The sequence below is a fragment of the Furipterus horrens genome, unplaced genomic scaffold (assembly GCF_987537825.1).
Source record: "Furipterus horrens unplaced genomic scaffold, mFurHor1.1.pri manual_scaffold_6, whole genome shotgun sequence".
Lineage (NCBI taxonomy): Eukaryota > Metazoa > Chordata > Mammalia > Chiroptera > Furipteridae > Furipterus > Furipterus horrens.
The window spans coordinates 155,592,689-155,608,986 of record NW_028327176.1 but is presented as its reverse complement, the minus strand read 5'-3'; the positions used below and the strand labels follow the sequence as shown (position 1 = coordinate 155,608,986).

The 16,298-nt window shown below is 36.8% G+C and overlaps 1 protein-coding gene across 1 annotated transcript; it reads right to left on the bottom strand.

The window, feature by feature from the left end:
• Positions 1-338: 338 nt before the first annotated feature.
• Positions 339-15,956, bottom strand: RSPH4A (radial spoke head component 4A). The gene is made up of 6 exons (XM_090280606.1): positions 15,190-15,956; positions 11,370-11,604; positions 4,273-5,007; positions 3,041-3,179; positions 2,007-2,124; positions 339-622 (listed from the first exon to the last, which is right to left on the bottom strand). Exons 1-6 carry the CDS (start codon positions 15,852-15,854, stop codon positions 394-396), a joined length of 2,121 nt encoding a protein of 706 aa, XP_090136732.1. The 5' UTR covers positions 15,855-15,956; the 3' UTR covers positions 339-393.
• Positions 15,957-16,298: the final 342 nt, after the last annotated feature.

The window sequence follows — 16,298 nt, the reverse complement described above, 5'->3', positions numbered from 1 at the left end:
CTCAATACCCCTTAACACTCAAAAAAAAAAAAAAAAAATTGAAGTCTCCAAGGAGCTTTTGTGGGTTATATAGTTTCATGTTTGCCATAATGAAAATTAAACCTGAGACTTGAAAAATATATACAGAAGCACATATTTCACGAATTGTAGCTATCAGAACAATGTTGTAGAACATGTCATTTAACCTCTGGGAAATCTATTGAGCATTTTTCTATGAGCACATAGTTTCAAATAGAAATTCTAAGTGATATTTTCAAAGAATGAAAAAAAAATTTATATATATAGTATGTGTGTAATTAGATCCACACGAGGAGTATGTATGTATCTCATAAAACTGGGCCAATTTTATTTTAATATATGTGCTGCTGAAGTAAGTGCCCAATTTTATTTTTATTAGTCATACTCTTCTTCATCTTCATCAGTTTCTTCATTTTCCTCAGCTGAAGGTACAGCTGCTTCTTGGGCAGCCCTAAAAGCTTGCTCCTCTTGCACACTGGGGTCGTGCATTTCTGTAATTTCTGGTCCACTGGGGTATTCTTGACAAACTGGTGGTGGAACTGGAGGTGTATAGCTGTCTGGACTGTATTTATGACCCCAGCCAATGTAGAGATTTTCAAATTTCCTGTAAGTTAAGAAAAAATGTAGACTATCATTGCATTATTTTTCAGTAAGAAAAGTTGACCTTCATTATCTGTAATGATCAAGTACTTAAAGTATAGTCCCGTAATTTTAAAACAATGCATTTAAAATGCTTCAGAGATGAAATATTCCTAAATGATTCTTCTAGCCAGGAAATTTCTATGATCCGAACAGCTTAAGCTAGTTAAGAAAATCATGGGGCCAGACACTGACAAAATGTACCCTACACCCAAACCACAATCTTTGATCATTTAATTATTTTCAGAGGGGGAAAAATGTTATTACCTTCATCAGAGTTAGAAAAAGTGAAGTTTCCAACCTAGCAAATGCTTGTCTGGGTGATGAGTGGACTTGTGGTTAAAGGCCTTTTTTGGTGAATTTTCAGGCCCAACAAAGGCTACTTCTGGCATCCCTAAAGGGAAAATCACCCTCTCCACCCCAGATTTGGTGCACAGTCAAAGCACTGCAGTCAAGGACCTTGGCCACTCTGGCCTGTCATGTTCTTCACATATTTCCATTCCTAGCTCACGTGCCTTTGCTCCTAGGTCTCTGAGACCTTCAGTAAAGGGCTTCCGGGTTCTTCTGCCAAGACCTTATGGCAATTAGGAGGGGAGAGAAGGGAAAACCCTAAAGACACTTTTTTCCATTCTCAGTATCCAGTACTTTTCCCTAGCCCTCTCCCACTCCCCCTGGCCCCATCCATAAAACTGCAAGAGCCTTATGACAGGGACTTTCTTATCAGTGAGAAGACCCCCACATCTATGCTGATCCACCAGACCTTCCCAGTATGCCATTCCACGGGGAAAAATAAAATGGGGGTGGGTCAGAGGGAATCAGTGCTTTCTATTTTCATTTAAAATTTTTTTTGGCTTGTTGCTTGAATGGCTGCTCTGACATTTAGCAGCTCAGCTCTTTTCAGTTTAGCTGAGATTTTGACATTGGGTTACTAAGCAAGAAATAGAAGCATAAGACAAAGGAGTAAGGATAAGAGGACATTAGTATCTTGATCCTAATTCTCTTGAAAATGATAGCCTAAATGATACATATTTTTAATTACCTTCTATCAAGATGTCCAACAAAAATAATGGGAGATTTATAAACACTGCTCAAAATTACTTCTATTAAATGAATAAGCCAATTATTCAAATAATTATAGAAGGAAAACCATATTTTACCTTCATTAATTGAATAATTCAGATGAAAAGGCAGAAGTCTAAATCTCAATTTGATGCTTTACTGTATAATACAGATGTTTCAATAAATCTTGCTAAAAATGAGTTAAAACAATAGTAACAAGATGCCAGTGATAACTTATGCTCTCCAGAATTTAATCACAAAAATAACTTGGAAAGTTGTCAGATACTTACTTGCCATTGCAAAAGGCATATGCTCCAGGCCAAAGGTTGGATCTGAGGACAGCAATAGCATATTGAGGAATGAGATTTGAACACAATCGTGTTGTCCAAGGGGGTATATTCTGGACCTCTATAAATCAATGAGAAATTCAAAAGTTCAGCTCCTAAATAGACAAGGATACACTATGTAACAAAGAAGCTATTTTTGTAAACCATAAAGTATGCACACTTGACACAAAAGTTAAAACAGCAGCTTAATGTGGAACAGTGAAACATGGATATTTATACACTATACAGTATTCCCTCACTTACCGCGGGTTTTTACGTTCTAGACCCCCCGACCCCACGATAGGTGAAAATCTGCAAAGAAGGAACCTTACATTTATTTTAGTATTTATATATATTTTAAGGCTTTATAAACCCTTCCCACACGCTTATAAACCATTCCCAGCCCCTTATTAACCTTTTCCACACTTTTGTAAACACTACTTATGTTCTTAAACATATTCTACACTCTTAAACCTACGTAACTTTAACAACATACATATACAGTACCACAAAATTCCGCGATATAGCGAAAAATCTGCGATAAATAATTAAATACAATATTTTTTAAAATCCCGCAATACAGTGAGGCTGCGGCATAAGTGAACTGCAATATAGACAGGGACTACTGTATCACAGTGTCATGTGTATATGGTCACCTGTCTATGGTCTGCAGAATGCAAGACAGGAATGATACACAAGGTAACGGTCAGGAGTTCAGTAAAAGCTACAGCCATCTCATGTTTCCTCCCTGCTTGGCACATCTTTAACTTCTGTCAGAAAAGGTCAGTGGTTTGGTCAGCTATATCCTTTATTCCCCACCATATGCTCTGTGTGTGGGTGTGTGTATGTATGTAGATATATAGATATGGTGTATTATATATATATAGAATATATAATATACAGTATATACATATATATACTATATTAAATATAGTATAATATATATATTTAAAACTATATATACATAGCATATTACATATAAACTTTGTGAAAATTACCTAAATCTTCAGATATTGGTGTCAAGAGAGGAGGTCCCACTTCCTGTTCTATGTAGTTAGGTTCTTCTTCTTTTTCTTCCTCTTCTTCTTCTTCCTCTTCTTCACTTTTTGGTAGGGGGTTGAACCAATTACAGCGACCCTGAGTATGAATATTGCAAGATGAGGACCTTAAAATATCAGAGTATTCATTTAGATTGAAGCAATTATCTGCACAAGTTTCCACTCTGTGGAAATTCATTCCACATATATTTACCAAGTGCTATTAAAATCTAGGATTTTTTCAAACAAAAGATTGTACTATCTATTTCAAGAATTTCCAATTTCTTAAAGTTACAGAACATTTACATTTTAAAATTTGCAATGCCTTAGTAAAAAAAAAGAGCAATAATGCTTTTTACTAATTTGTAATAAATAATTTATAAGAAAGAGATGAAATACTATTATTATTAATAAAAATTAAAATGTGATGAGATTAGGTATGGAGATTTGGGGTTATCATTTCTGGTCTAATTAACCCTTATCTAAAGATATATAAGAATACCTCATATGTAGGGCAACGTATAATGATTTTCTACCTGCAGATGAAGCAGCATAGCAGAGTAACTAAAAAGATGGACTCTTGATCCATTCTGCCTACCCGCACCTGACCCTGTTGCTTATTAGCCATATTACCCTTTTTTACATTTCCTAAACTCTGCCTCAATTTTCTCATCTATAAAATAAGGATAATATTAGTTTTCATACAGTTATGAATATTAAATAAGGTAAAGCATATAAAGCGCTATTAAAAGCACCTAGCAGAATGTGTGCTATATAAATGCTATTTAGCACTATTTACTTGTTTTTGTTTTTACTTTAATATTTTATTGTTCTTGGCATAAAACCTCCATGTATTATAGAAATGGAATTAAAAAGTGTCCCCTAAATTAATGCACTGGTTATATTTATATATTAACAAACAAAATAATTTTACAACACGAATAAAACGCAATCCTTATATAACTTGTTAAATACTCCATAGAAATAATTATCTTATTTCTGTTTGGAAATAAAAATGTGCTTGAAGTTCCCAGGTCTAAACTACTTGGCAATTATATAGTACTCTGTGTTTTTACTTGGTTTTTAAAAATTTTTTTTCTCTGTCTAGAGCCTGAATATATGCATATATTATAGACTGAATTTAATAAATATATGCTACTTGGCTGATAGATTGAGAATTGCAAAGCCCCTACCTGAGGGAGAATATGTTGTACATGGTGAACCCAATTGGATAGGGATTCCACTAGATCAACCACTTGGACGCCTTCAAAATCAGGGTTTTCTTCAAAACTATCTCGCCCACCTTCTACTTCTTCTTCCTCCTCTCCTTCCTCTTCACTGAACTGATAGAAACCTAGAGGGCTGACGTGGGTCCCTGCTGAAATTCTGGCAATTTGTGCTCGTAAATAATTACTCTCATTTCCTGGGAAAGGTGGGTAGCTTATGATTGGAGCTTCCAGTCGCCCAGTGAAAAACTTCTTAATTTGTCTTGCAATAACAATTTGTGCTGGTGTCACTGATGGTAACTTCATCCATGGTTCTCCTGGCTCATTGCAAACAAAATAGACATACTTGTTGGCACCTGTTCTGCTTTCTTCTTTTGGTAGAGCCTGTGGGGCCTTGTAAAAGGACCTTGGTAATTCATCATCTTCCTCACCTTCACTCTCTCCATTGTCTCTCTCTTCAATTACATCTTCCTCTTCCACCTCCTCATCATCTTCTCCCTCACGACATTCCACTTCAGCTACAATATAATTCATTTCCAGGCCCAAGATCTTGCCCCAGAAACGGCATCTTTGGATTGGGTGAGTGTCAGTAAGCTGTTTGAGGGCAAGAAATATGCGATACGTCTCATCTGTGCCCAGGCCAACACCAGCTTGTTCAAAATAAAATGCTGACTCCATTATATTTGGAAGAGAGTTTTCTGCCTGAGAATACAAATGCTGTGGTTAACACATCATCTATAAAGAGAACTGCTTGCCTCCTGTTTCCCTGTTAAATATATTGATATTAGTCCTACTTTCTCTCTACACCACTTCTTAGACATTTCCTTCAAGATTTAGATCTATTAATTTCCAAATTTCAATATCTCATTACTTATAAATTAGCTTCTATCATTATGTTGTACACTTATCAATATATTATGATAATTTTATTGTATGTAAGTATATTAGGCAGAAAAAAATTTAATAATCACTCTGAATGATAAAAATTCAAAATCCCCTGTTTATAAAAAATGTTTAAGTGGCTCCTATACCATCATGAAATAATAAAATATACCCAAACCTACCTACATACATATATTTAGAAAATGTTTATATATAAGGATACACATTGATACAGTTATACCTCATTTTATTGGGCTTTGCAGATACATTTCTTTCTTCATTTTTTTTTTTTTTCACACATTAAAGGTTATTGACAGCCCTGGATCAAATGAATCTATCAGAATGCTTTGCCCACTTCATGTCTTTGTGTTGCATTTTGACTGTGCTAGCACTATTTCAAACTTTTTCATTATTATTATATCTGCTACGGCAATCAGTGATCTTTGATGTTACTATTGCAATTATTAGGAGCACCACAAATTATGACCATATAAGACAGAAAACTTAATCCATAAATGTTGTATCTGACTTCTCCACCAACCAGCTGCTCCCCCATCTCTCTCCCTCTCCTCAGGCCTCTTTATTCCCTGAGATACTAATATTGAAATTAGGCCAATTAATAATACTACAGTGGCCTCAAGAGTTGCCCATCTCTTACTCTAAATCTAAAGCTAGTAATGATTAAGCTTAGTGAGGAAGGCATGTTGAAAGCTAACACAGGCCAAAAGCTAGGCCTCTTGTGCCAAACAACCAAACTGTGAATGCAGAGGAAATGTGTTTGAAGTATTTAAAAGTGCTTCTGTAGTGAACATAAATGATAAGAAAGTGAAATGGACTTACTGCTATTATGAAAGAAAGTTTTAATGGTCTGGATAAAAGGTCATACCAGCCACAACATTCCCATAAGCCAAACCTAACCTAGTGCAAGGCCCTAATTCTTCAATTCTGTGAAGAATGAGAGAGGTGAGGAAGCTATAAAAGTAAAGGTTGAAGCTCACAGAGGTTGCTTCATAAAGTTTAAGGAAAGGAGCCGTTTCCATAATAGCCAAGTGCAAGGTGAAGCAGCAAGTGTTAATGCCGAAGCTGTAACAAGTTATCGAGACCTAACTAAGATAATTAGTGATGGTAGCTACACTAAACAACAGATTTTCAATGTAGATGAACAGCCCTGTATTGGAAGACGATGCCATCTAGGATTTTCATAGCTAGAGAGGAGAAGTCAATGCCTGGCTTCAAGACTTCAAAGGGCAGACTGACTCTTATTAGGGCCTAATGCAGCTGGTGACATTAAGTTGGAGCCAGCGCCTTTTTACAATTCCAAAAATCCTAGGGTCCTTGAGAATTATGTTATATCTACTCTATAAATGGAACAACAAAGCCTGAATCACAGCATATCTGTTTATTACGTAGATGACTGAATATCTTAAACCAATTGTTGGATTTACTACCCAGAAAAAGAATATTCCTTTCAAAATATTACTACTCATTGACAATAAGCCCTGGTGGCTGGAGCCTTGATGAAGATGTACAGTGAGATGAATGTTATTTTCATGCCTGCTAACACAACATCCATTCTCTAGCCCATGAATCAAGGAGCAACTTCGACTTTTAAGTGTTATTATTTTAAAAATATGTACATTTCATAAGTCTATAGCTGCTACATTCTTCTGATGGAATTGGTCAAAGTAAATTGAAAAGTTTCTGGAAAGGATTCACCATTTTAGATGTCATTAAGATTTATGGATAGAGGTCAAAATATCAACATTTACAGGAGTTTGGAAGAACCCTCATTGATGACTTTGAGGGGTTCAAGACATAGTGGAGGAAGTAACTAAAATGTGATGGAAATAGAAAGAGAACTAAAATAAGAAGTGGAGCCTGAAGAGGTGACTGAATTGCTGCAATCTTATGATAAAACTTTCATAGATGAGGAGTTGCTTCTTATGCAGGAGCAAAGAGAGTGGTTTCTTGAGATGGAGTCTACTCCTCATGAAGATTGTTGAAATGACAACAAAGGATTTAGAATATTACATCAACTTAATTGATAAAGTAACAGCAGTGGTTGAGAGGACTGACTCCAATTTTAAAGAAGTTTTGCTGTGGATAAAGTGCTATCAAAGACTGTTGCAGGCTACATAGAAATTGTGAAAGGAAGAATCGATCGCTGCGGCAAATTCATCATTGTCTTATTTTTCAAATGGCCACATATACCCCAACCTTCAGCAACAACCATTCTGATTAGCCTGCAGCCATCAACATGGAAGTGAGAGCCTCCACTAGCAAAAAGATTACAACTCTGACTGTTCAAACATGGCTAGCCATTTGTTAGCAATAAGGTATTTTTTATTAAGGTATGTATATTTTTTAGACATAATGCTATTGCATCCTAAATAGAGTAAAAATAGAGTATAATGTAAAAATAACTTTGCACAGGAAAACCAAAAAAAATTGTGTGGTTCCCTTCATAGCAGCATTCACTTTATTCCAGTGGTCTGGAAACAAACCTGCAATATCTCTGAGGTAAGCTGTATGTTTTTATATATTACCATGTAGCTTATAAATAATAATTATTGTATACATATATGCCAATAGAGAGAGTAAATAAAAATCAGTATGATACCTTATATATAGGGAAACATATAGGATAAATAAAAGGAACATATAATAAGTGCTCGAGCATGACTATATTCAAAGACATAGTTTAGTCAGATGTTTGACCCTACTCGCAGTAAATAATTTTGGATTTAAAATAAGCAAAAAAATCAGAAATAATTCCATAAAAGATACACAGAAAAATGAAAATGCAGAGCCTCAAGTTCACTCTAGAAAAACATTTGTAAGCAAACAGAAAACAACCTTAAATGAGGTAGGGATGATTTGCAAGACAAACTTTAGGCCTTCCAGATGAAGAAATTGAGAGCACTGTCTTATACTTACAAATGATCTGCTCTCATTTATATTATAATTTTAGTGTCAAAACAAGCGTAGTGACAGTTTCAATCTCCCTCTCTCTGCTGCAGTTCTGTAACGCTCTCTTCGGCATCTGCTGCACCACTCACTCTCGATCCTACTCTGCCATCTATACCTATTTCTTCTCAGTCTCTTTGATGGGTTCTTTTTTCTTAATTGAGCCCTAAATATTGGTGTTCTCAAAATTTCCATCATCTCATCACTCAATACTTTATACGTGGGAGATTTCACTCATACCGCCCCAGTCATATGATACATGGTTGTTTATAATCTACCTCTGTTGGTCTGATTTTCTTCGATGTTCCACACTCACACGTCTAGTGATGCATGAGGAATTTCAATATGAATATTCTACATATGCCTCAAGTTAAGAATGAATCCATATTTCTCTCAAAATCTCCTTTCTTTTTGTGTACATGCCCTATCTTCGCCAAAGATTTCACCATTCACTCCATTTACCAAACATGCAAGTCCAGTAATCCTTCCTTCCTGTGACTCCCTTGACGTTCCTGTTTAGTTAGAGTCCTATTGAGTCTTCCACCTAAAAAGTTGTTGGCGTTATCCCTTCCTCTTTAATTCATTTTCCCCCTATTAGTTTCCACCCTGACTACTTGTTCAGCCATGAAAGGAATCTAATGCTCTCCTCTTTGCCCCTATTCTAACTTTTTATTCTTCATATTACTATCAGAGTAATCTTTCTAAACCTTATCAGACCATGCTGTTCTCTATTAAAAGCCTCTATTGACTTCGCATTGTATACAAGAAAGAAATTTATCACTCCCTCAAAATTATGTGTCACTTGCCCAAACATTAAATATTCCTTGCAGCCCTGGCGGTGTGTGGCTCAGCTGGTTGAAGCATCATCACACATGTTTCTCTCACTTCGATGTCTGTCTGTCTGTATCTCTCTCTCTCTCTCTCTCTCTCTAAAACCAATAAACATATTTAAAATAATAATAAAAATCTTTCCAGACATTGTATTGTTCTTTCTGCTTAGAATTTTATTCCTTATAGTCTTCACCTGGTGAATTTCCACTACTTATCATTTGAACGACCCAAATGAAATATCACCTCCACTGCAAAGCCTTGCCCAATTCCTAATAGTAGAGTAGTTGCTCCATTCTGTCTCATAGCTTGTCAAAACGGTATAATAATAGTTGCTACTATTCATTAAATTTCTAGGATGTGCCAGACCCTTTATACACAGTACCTCTAGCCCTTAATATGGTGCTATATGATTATCCCTGAGTTTTGGAGAGGTTAGTACTCAAAGCCACACAGGGAATAATGATCAAGCTCAGATTTTAATTCAGATCTAACTCCACAGCCCCTGTCTTTTCCGCCATATGAGGCTATCTCTATTATTGCATTAATAAAATACCTTTACAATCATCTTTACTCTTTCACTAGACTGAATAACTTAAAATCAGAAAAGTTATTTTCATGTATATCTCTCAGTACCTGGCATGCAGTAGGGAGCTGCAATGTTTTTGAATTAAGGATGAATGAATAAATGAATGTCGAAGACTGAGAATAGGAATTTTGGTGTGCTCAAAGACGGTAACAGACACACGGTCACTCTGAACATACAAGTCTGAGACAAAGCTCACATTCCAACACCTACCTGTCTTTCTGTTTCTACATGTTTCTACTCTCTGAGGCAGAGCATTTAATCTTCATCTGCTGACTCAGTTCTCCCTAGCTCAAAAACCCATCCTACTCTTTATTAGGAGGAATTTATGGAATCTGGTTAAGAGACTCAGATTCCAGGGTCAAAACAGCTTATTTGTATTCTCATTCCCTATCCTGGTTTTAAGTAGGGTATTCTCACACCCTACTTCCAATGATGTGCCTCTAGATATCCCAAAGCCCCGTTCTTATACTAGAGTTTGACCTTTCTTTCATAAATTCCTCCATGAGAGTGTCTGCCTTCTCTTTGCCTCTAGACTCATCTTCTATGGATGTGGTTACATAACCAACTGTTTGAAGTAAGATATTTTCAGAAAAGAACAGCTGATGTCAATTCCTTAATACCTATCACCTGTTCCCTCTGAGTACTCTGGGTTCCCCTGTGGAAAGCCGGGTCTCCTCACAAAGGCTGCTGAGCCCTGAGGATATACCTACTCTCCAGATCTTTACCCCTTTGTCTGTTCACTGACCAAACTTTTTGCCTTTTTTTGGAAATTATCTCACTCTAAACATCAAATTTGCAAATATATAGACAGATTTTTAAATAGTCTAGTGGTAATAAAACATGGAAGTTCAGTAGACATATAAATTACTCAGTATAAATTACAATCGTACAGGCATTTAGGAAAAAGAATATTGGATACTATTTTGAAATATTTGAAGCTAGAATTCTGCAATCTAACAGATTTTGTTCTTTAATGATAGCTTTTTAATCTCTGTTGCCAACTTCACTATAAATATTTTCAACCATTTATCTCTGGGGATTAAAAGATATATTTTATCTCCTTTTGTATTATGTCTCATTGACCTAATAAGCATAATATCAAGACATAATATGAAGCAGTTGCCTTGGAAGAGAATTAAAATGATATTAGAAGTACTTCTAATTTTTCTAGTAAAATGAAAGGGAAAATATGCAACTTCATTTAAAGCCTAATTTTAAATTATCTGACATTAATTCATTTATTCAACAGGTATTTAACTAAGAAACAGCTATAAGCCCTGGCTGCTGTGGCTCAGTGGATTGAGCATTGGTCTGCGAGCCAATTGTTGCTGGTTCAATTCCCAGTCAGGGCACATGACTAGGTTGCACGTCAGGTCCCCAGTTGCGGGCGCAAGTGAGAGGCAACCACACGGTGATGTTTCTCTCCCTCTCTTTCTCCTTTCCCCTCTCTCTAAAAATAAATTAGTTAATTAACAAACAAACAAATAAGTAAATTATTTTTTTTTTAAAGAAACAGCTATAGGTCCAGATAGGTACCAGGCACTTTGGAATATAAAAGATGAAGAAACCATTTTCTCTGCTACAAATACCTCAACCCCACAAACATGTTATAGTTAAGCCTGTGAAATACTAAAACACAATGTGAAAAGATAAACTCTAAATACGGAAATGAGTTGTGTGATATGAGGATGGAAATACCATGTATAAAACTACAAAACACTGTTGATAGGAACTTAGTCACCCACTCACCTCAAATAAAACCTTAAGACTGAACTATTAAAATGTACTGGTGACTTACTATTTCATCTTCCAGTTCTTGGTCAGCTCCTTCCAAATTTCCCTGAAGAAAAAGAGACTTTTGCTTCTCTGCTATTTCATATGTTGGAAGCATCTCATTCTCATTTTGGAGTGTATCTAATTTTTTACTAAAATGTGCCATCTTCACATCTTGGCTAATATTTTCAATGATGTCCACAGCATTTTCAGGGCGCTCATCTAAAATCTTGGTCAGCATATTAGAGAGATGATCATATCTACCCAAAAAGAGAAAATTTCAGATAATACCCACGTCAACAGCATTGGAAGAAGCATTTCATGCAGACTTAGTTAGCTGGTTTTGAGGAAATGTCAACAGCTTCAAAGCCTTCATAAGTTTTAAGTGGATAAACACAGTAACGTCTACCACTGCTGGAAAAACCTAGTCTAGAATTTTTCTTAGGAAATATCTCTAATCGTCGTCGGCAGCCGTCCGTCTCGAGAGACGATGGTGTAGCTTAAGAGTCTATCTGCACCGCCGAGAATGGCTGTGCAGTCCGACTCGGGAGTGACACGGTATCTGTCTCCTCCCGTGTTGAATCGACATCTTGCAATGACGCTGGAGTGTCCTCTCCAGTGAAGCTGAAGCTACAGAGCCTGGGCAGGGTGATATGGAGGGTCTGCTGTTGCCCATGCAGCAGACCCCCCCTCTCTTCGCAGCTGAAGGGTCCAAGGGAAAGACGGAGTCAATACAGCTTAGCTTCAGGTGCGCCGCAGGAGTTGCTGGTGTTGACTACAACGTCAAACCGCCTTAGGGACTCCGGCTCCGGATTTTCTGTCGGGGTTTACTCCCTTAGCCTTTCCCCTGAAGAGGTATGCCGCAAGGCAGCGGAGGTTTTTTGGAGTCAGAGTTTTCCTTCTCTGAAATATCTCTAATATGATATGAATATTTAAGGTAGTAAAGAAAAACATATTACGAAAGATACATACTTTACACCAGGAACGTTTTCACATTTTATTTGAGACTGAAATTCCTTATATAACTGATTAACATTTTTCTTTTTTTACCTTAACTTCTTTTCCATCCACCTTCCCCACCCTTGCCAAATCCAATTTGATTTGTAAATTCTACTGACTCTCTTAAAAGATATGTTCTCTTCTGTTTCATTTTCTAGGCCAATAATCTACTTCAATGTGTTTTAAAGTGATAAGAAATACATTTCACCCTGGCTGGTGTGGCTCAGTGGATTGAGTACCTGCCTGCAAAACAAAGAGTCGCCATTAAGATTTCCAGTCAAGGCACATGCATGGGTTGCGGACCAGGTCCCCAGTTGGGGGCATACAAGAGGCAACCACACATTGATGTTTCTCTCCCTCTCTTCTCCCTCCCTTCCTCTCTCTCAAAAAATAAATTAATTAATTAATTTTTTAAGTAAAAAGAAATACATTTCATATTGCAACCCCTGCCCACATACAACTGAAAAAAAAGTCATAAAATATTCACCTTTATTAAAATGTAATACACTCTAATACTTTTGTTCCATTAAAAACAGTGTTCTAGCTTTTTATTTTATAACTACAATGAGACATCCTCTAACTTCTCATTAATTCATCACATTTTTATACATAACAACTAAGGTGTGCCTTTTCAAACACCAGACTTACAACATGAATTTACTATTTAAGACCTGAATTATCTCTCAGGGTGCTCTTAGGTTAAATAGGAACTCCTCTGTCCAATATGGAAATTTCCTCTTTGACAGATAAGCATTGTTTCTCTTCAATTTCATTTTTAATAATTAGTTCAATTTAACTAGTGTCCCAGTGAGGTAAATCTGCTTAAAAATCACTCTTACATAGTTGCTAGGTTCTAACTGAGAGCCCTTGCTTGCTGTGTCCAAGATGTATCATTTCTCTCAAGAAAAAATTTGGAACCACCTTATCCTCAAGTCATTCCTGAGAACCATTCTTCCTCAGTTCAGAGGGAGCCTTTCTGAGGTCACGAATAGGCTGCTATGTATTTGTGTAAATCATATATTTCTCATTCAGACACTGCACTAGGTTCTTGCATCACCAAAATAAGGTTTTTGCTATTTGTTTGTTGTTCTCTTAATACATCTCCTCCCCTACTATAGTGAATCAAAATAGATACTCAATAATTGCCCATTTTCTGTTCATTAACCCTAAATATCATTTTTTTTCTTTAATAATGAATCTTAATAGTGTCAAAGAAAACTATGTAAATTATATGGGCAACCAATTTCAAGGGTAGTTTTTAAAATATTATATATAAAGAATATATCACTATTTCTCACAATATTGCTATTCTTGTAAGTGAACAGAAATGTTAAGGCTAAGAGTTTTTTTTAAACTTCCTCAAGCTTTCTTAATGTTTGTTCAGTATTAAAACTCATGGAAAAGGCTCCATACTAAAAATATCATTGCTTACTAGGCAGTAGCTGGGGTTGTAATTGGACTTTAATTTGCTCCAATAGGGGCCTTGTATGCCATCCAATAAAGTACTCAAAGTCCAAATTTTCATTTTATTTTTCAGGTTTTAGTATAATATCTATATGTGCTTTATGCATAGTTCTTTGGGCAAGATATTGTTTTTTTAAGGCATCCACACTTTTTGTCAAATTATGAAAAATGTTTATTAGATATCGGTTCATAATTATAGCTTTCTCAATTTGAGAGGATTAATCATTTGTTTTACTAGAATGGCAGAAAAGGAGAAAGCAATTTTGTAGGCTTTTTATGCAGCAGTATAAAAACCAGTATCAGATCTTGTGTTTTAGTAAAAGGTTGTTTTAATTACAAAAAAGAATCATTTTTATGGCTGTAAAGTAAGATCCGCATATAAGAAATGAATAGTTTTATTTTTTAGGAAGCAGTTTTTAACTGCAGGCTCTAAAGTACTTACAAGACAATAGTGAACATTATAGAAAATATTCATGTATTACCTCAGAGATGTAGCATTTGGAAATAAAATAAAGTTAGGTATCTAAGTAATGTACCTCATTAAGCAATTCAGTAAAGGACATTTTCCCATTTTTGTGTTTTTTTATTTGGTTTTAAATATTGAGATCTCAAGTATTTATAATGAGCTCTTTTGGCCTTTTAACAAAGTTTGTAAATTCATGTTTGTTATTTAAGACAAGAAGCTTGTACCAGAAATTCAAGTAGAATCCACTACTGAGTAACAGATCACATACATGAAGCTAAGTCAAGTTTAAAACAGTAATTTATAAATAATATTTTAAATTGTCAATCTTGCATTTTGTGAATGATTTCACACATTCAATACTAACTTCTTTTATTCTTTATACCTTAAAATTATAGTGACTAATTCTCCTGATTTGACCAGACTGAGGGGTTTCTCAAGATGCAGAGCTTTTAGCGCTCAGATCAGGATAGATCCTGAATAACAGAGCTGATCATCCCGGATTGGCCTGGGTGAGAATTCAAAAACCAAGCCATAGAAGCATCAGAATGCTTAGTTAGGTTAGAGCCATGCACTCCCTGTCACTGGTGGAAAGTTACTTTTTACAAACATCTGGAAGAGATGCTTGGACTTCACTAGCTTTATGGTCTCTTTCAAACCCAAGATCGCATAACTCCTAAGTTTTCTTCTTGGTGCCCAGGGTCTTTGAAGAAATAGAAGAATTCCCATCAATGACCTATTCTGAGTCCTGTGATGTAAAGGGGTCATTAACTCTTACTAATACAGACTTTTCAAATATGTTTCCATTCACCCACCGTAGCACATTCTTACACAGAGATACTCACACCCACTTTTCTTTGCCATACTTTTCTTTTTAAATAAAAAAAAAAAAAGTTTTTTTTCTTTCTCCAAAACTTACAGATTTAAGCCCGACTTGCTACTGGTCTTCAGCAGGTAAGCCTTGGCGTTTTGAATGGCAGTCTCAAGCACGCTGGGGGCAGCTTCAGGCTCAGCCTCATGCAGATCATAGTTACCGTTTGAGTCTCCGTCCTGAAAAATGTCAAATCTCAGTTCTTTTTGTTTAGAGTTGTTACAACTCGCATCCCTGGGTTCATACAGGTGACCATCTGTTTGCTGAAACTGTGGGAAGGCGCTCCCCTTTGACTGGCTCGTCTGATGAGTGGATTCTCCTTTTTCAGATGACTGTTTCAAATGGTCCGAGTGAGGCGTCTCAGCTTCAGGAATCACACTAGTGGTCTCGTCTGATTGCCCTGGTACCGCAAGGTCCTGTCGGGACAGAACCCGAGGAAGAGTGGAAGGCGGCTCCTCAAGAGGCGACAGTGGAGATGATGCACCGGGGCCTGTGAGGTCACCCAGGGGGGTGCTTCCTCTGGACTGCGGGCTTCGAGGGGAGCTGCTCCGGAGCTGGCCTCCAGTTTCAGGGCCCTGCTCCGGCTCCGGGGATTCCGATAACCCAAGTTTAGGATCTTGGGAAGAAGCTGTTGTTAATTCTTCCCATGGCCTCTCTTCTTCCCCCGATTCTTGGTTTTCTTTTTCTTGCTTCCGGGCGGTCAAGTGTTCCATAGAAACAGTCAAAGAAAAAAAAAGTTCTGGATTAAAGGCGTTATGCAAATATGGAAGGCGACAATACAGGATAGTCGCTTTGCTGAAGTCCGCTAAGCGATTTCTGAGTCCTAGTTGCTCTGCAAATTGCAGCGTCCTATCTCCATAGCAACCCCAGGCAGGGTTCCACTAAGAGAAACAAAGGAGCATATTGGTTACCAGGATCGTAGGAAGGAGCCCAGGAAAGATAAAAATCCTAGATTTGTGATTTGGTGAAGCTTCTGCTGCTTTTCCTAGCTCAGCCAATCCGACTTGCAGTCGACCAGTCACGGTTGGAAAACCCAGAAAGGGTAGGACACTGGAGCTCAAAGAAGGAGGAGCCGGCACCCAGCGCGGGAGGCAGGGTTTTCAAGATCTGACAGATTGATTCCAGTTGCGCGGTGAAGGACAAGTTGTTCCTGAATA

Bases quoted from the DNA above. Each gene is read 5' to 3' on its own strand.
- RSPH4A (XM_090280606.1), bottom strand. From the start codon at position 15,854: ATGGAACACTTGACCGCCCGGAAGCAAGAAAAAGAAAACCAAGAATCG. The intron at 11,605-15,189 runs GTAAGTTTTGGA...CTTTTTGGGTAG, and splicing joins AGCAAGTCGGGCTTAAATCT to ATATGATCATCTCTCTAATA. The intron at 5,008-11,369 runs GTAAGTCACCAG...TTGTATTCTCAG, and splicing joins AAGAACTGGAAGATGAAATA to GCAGAAAACTCTCTTCCAAA.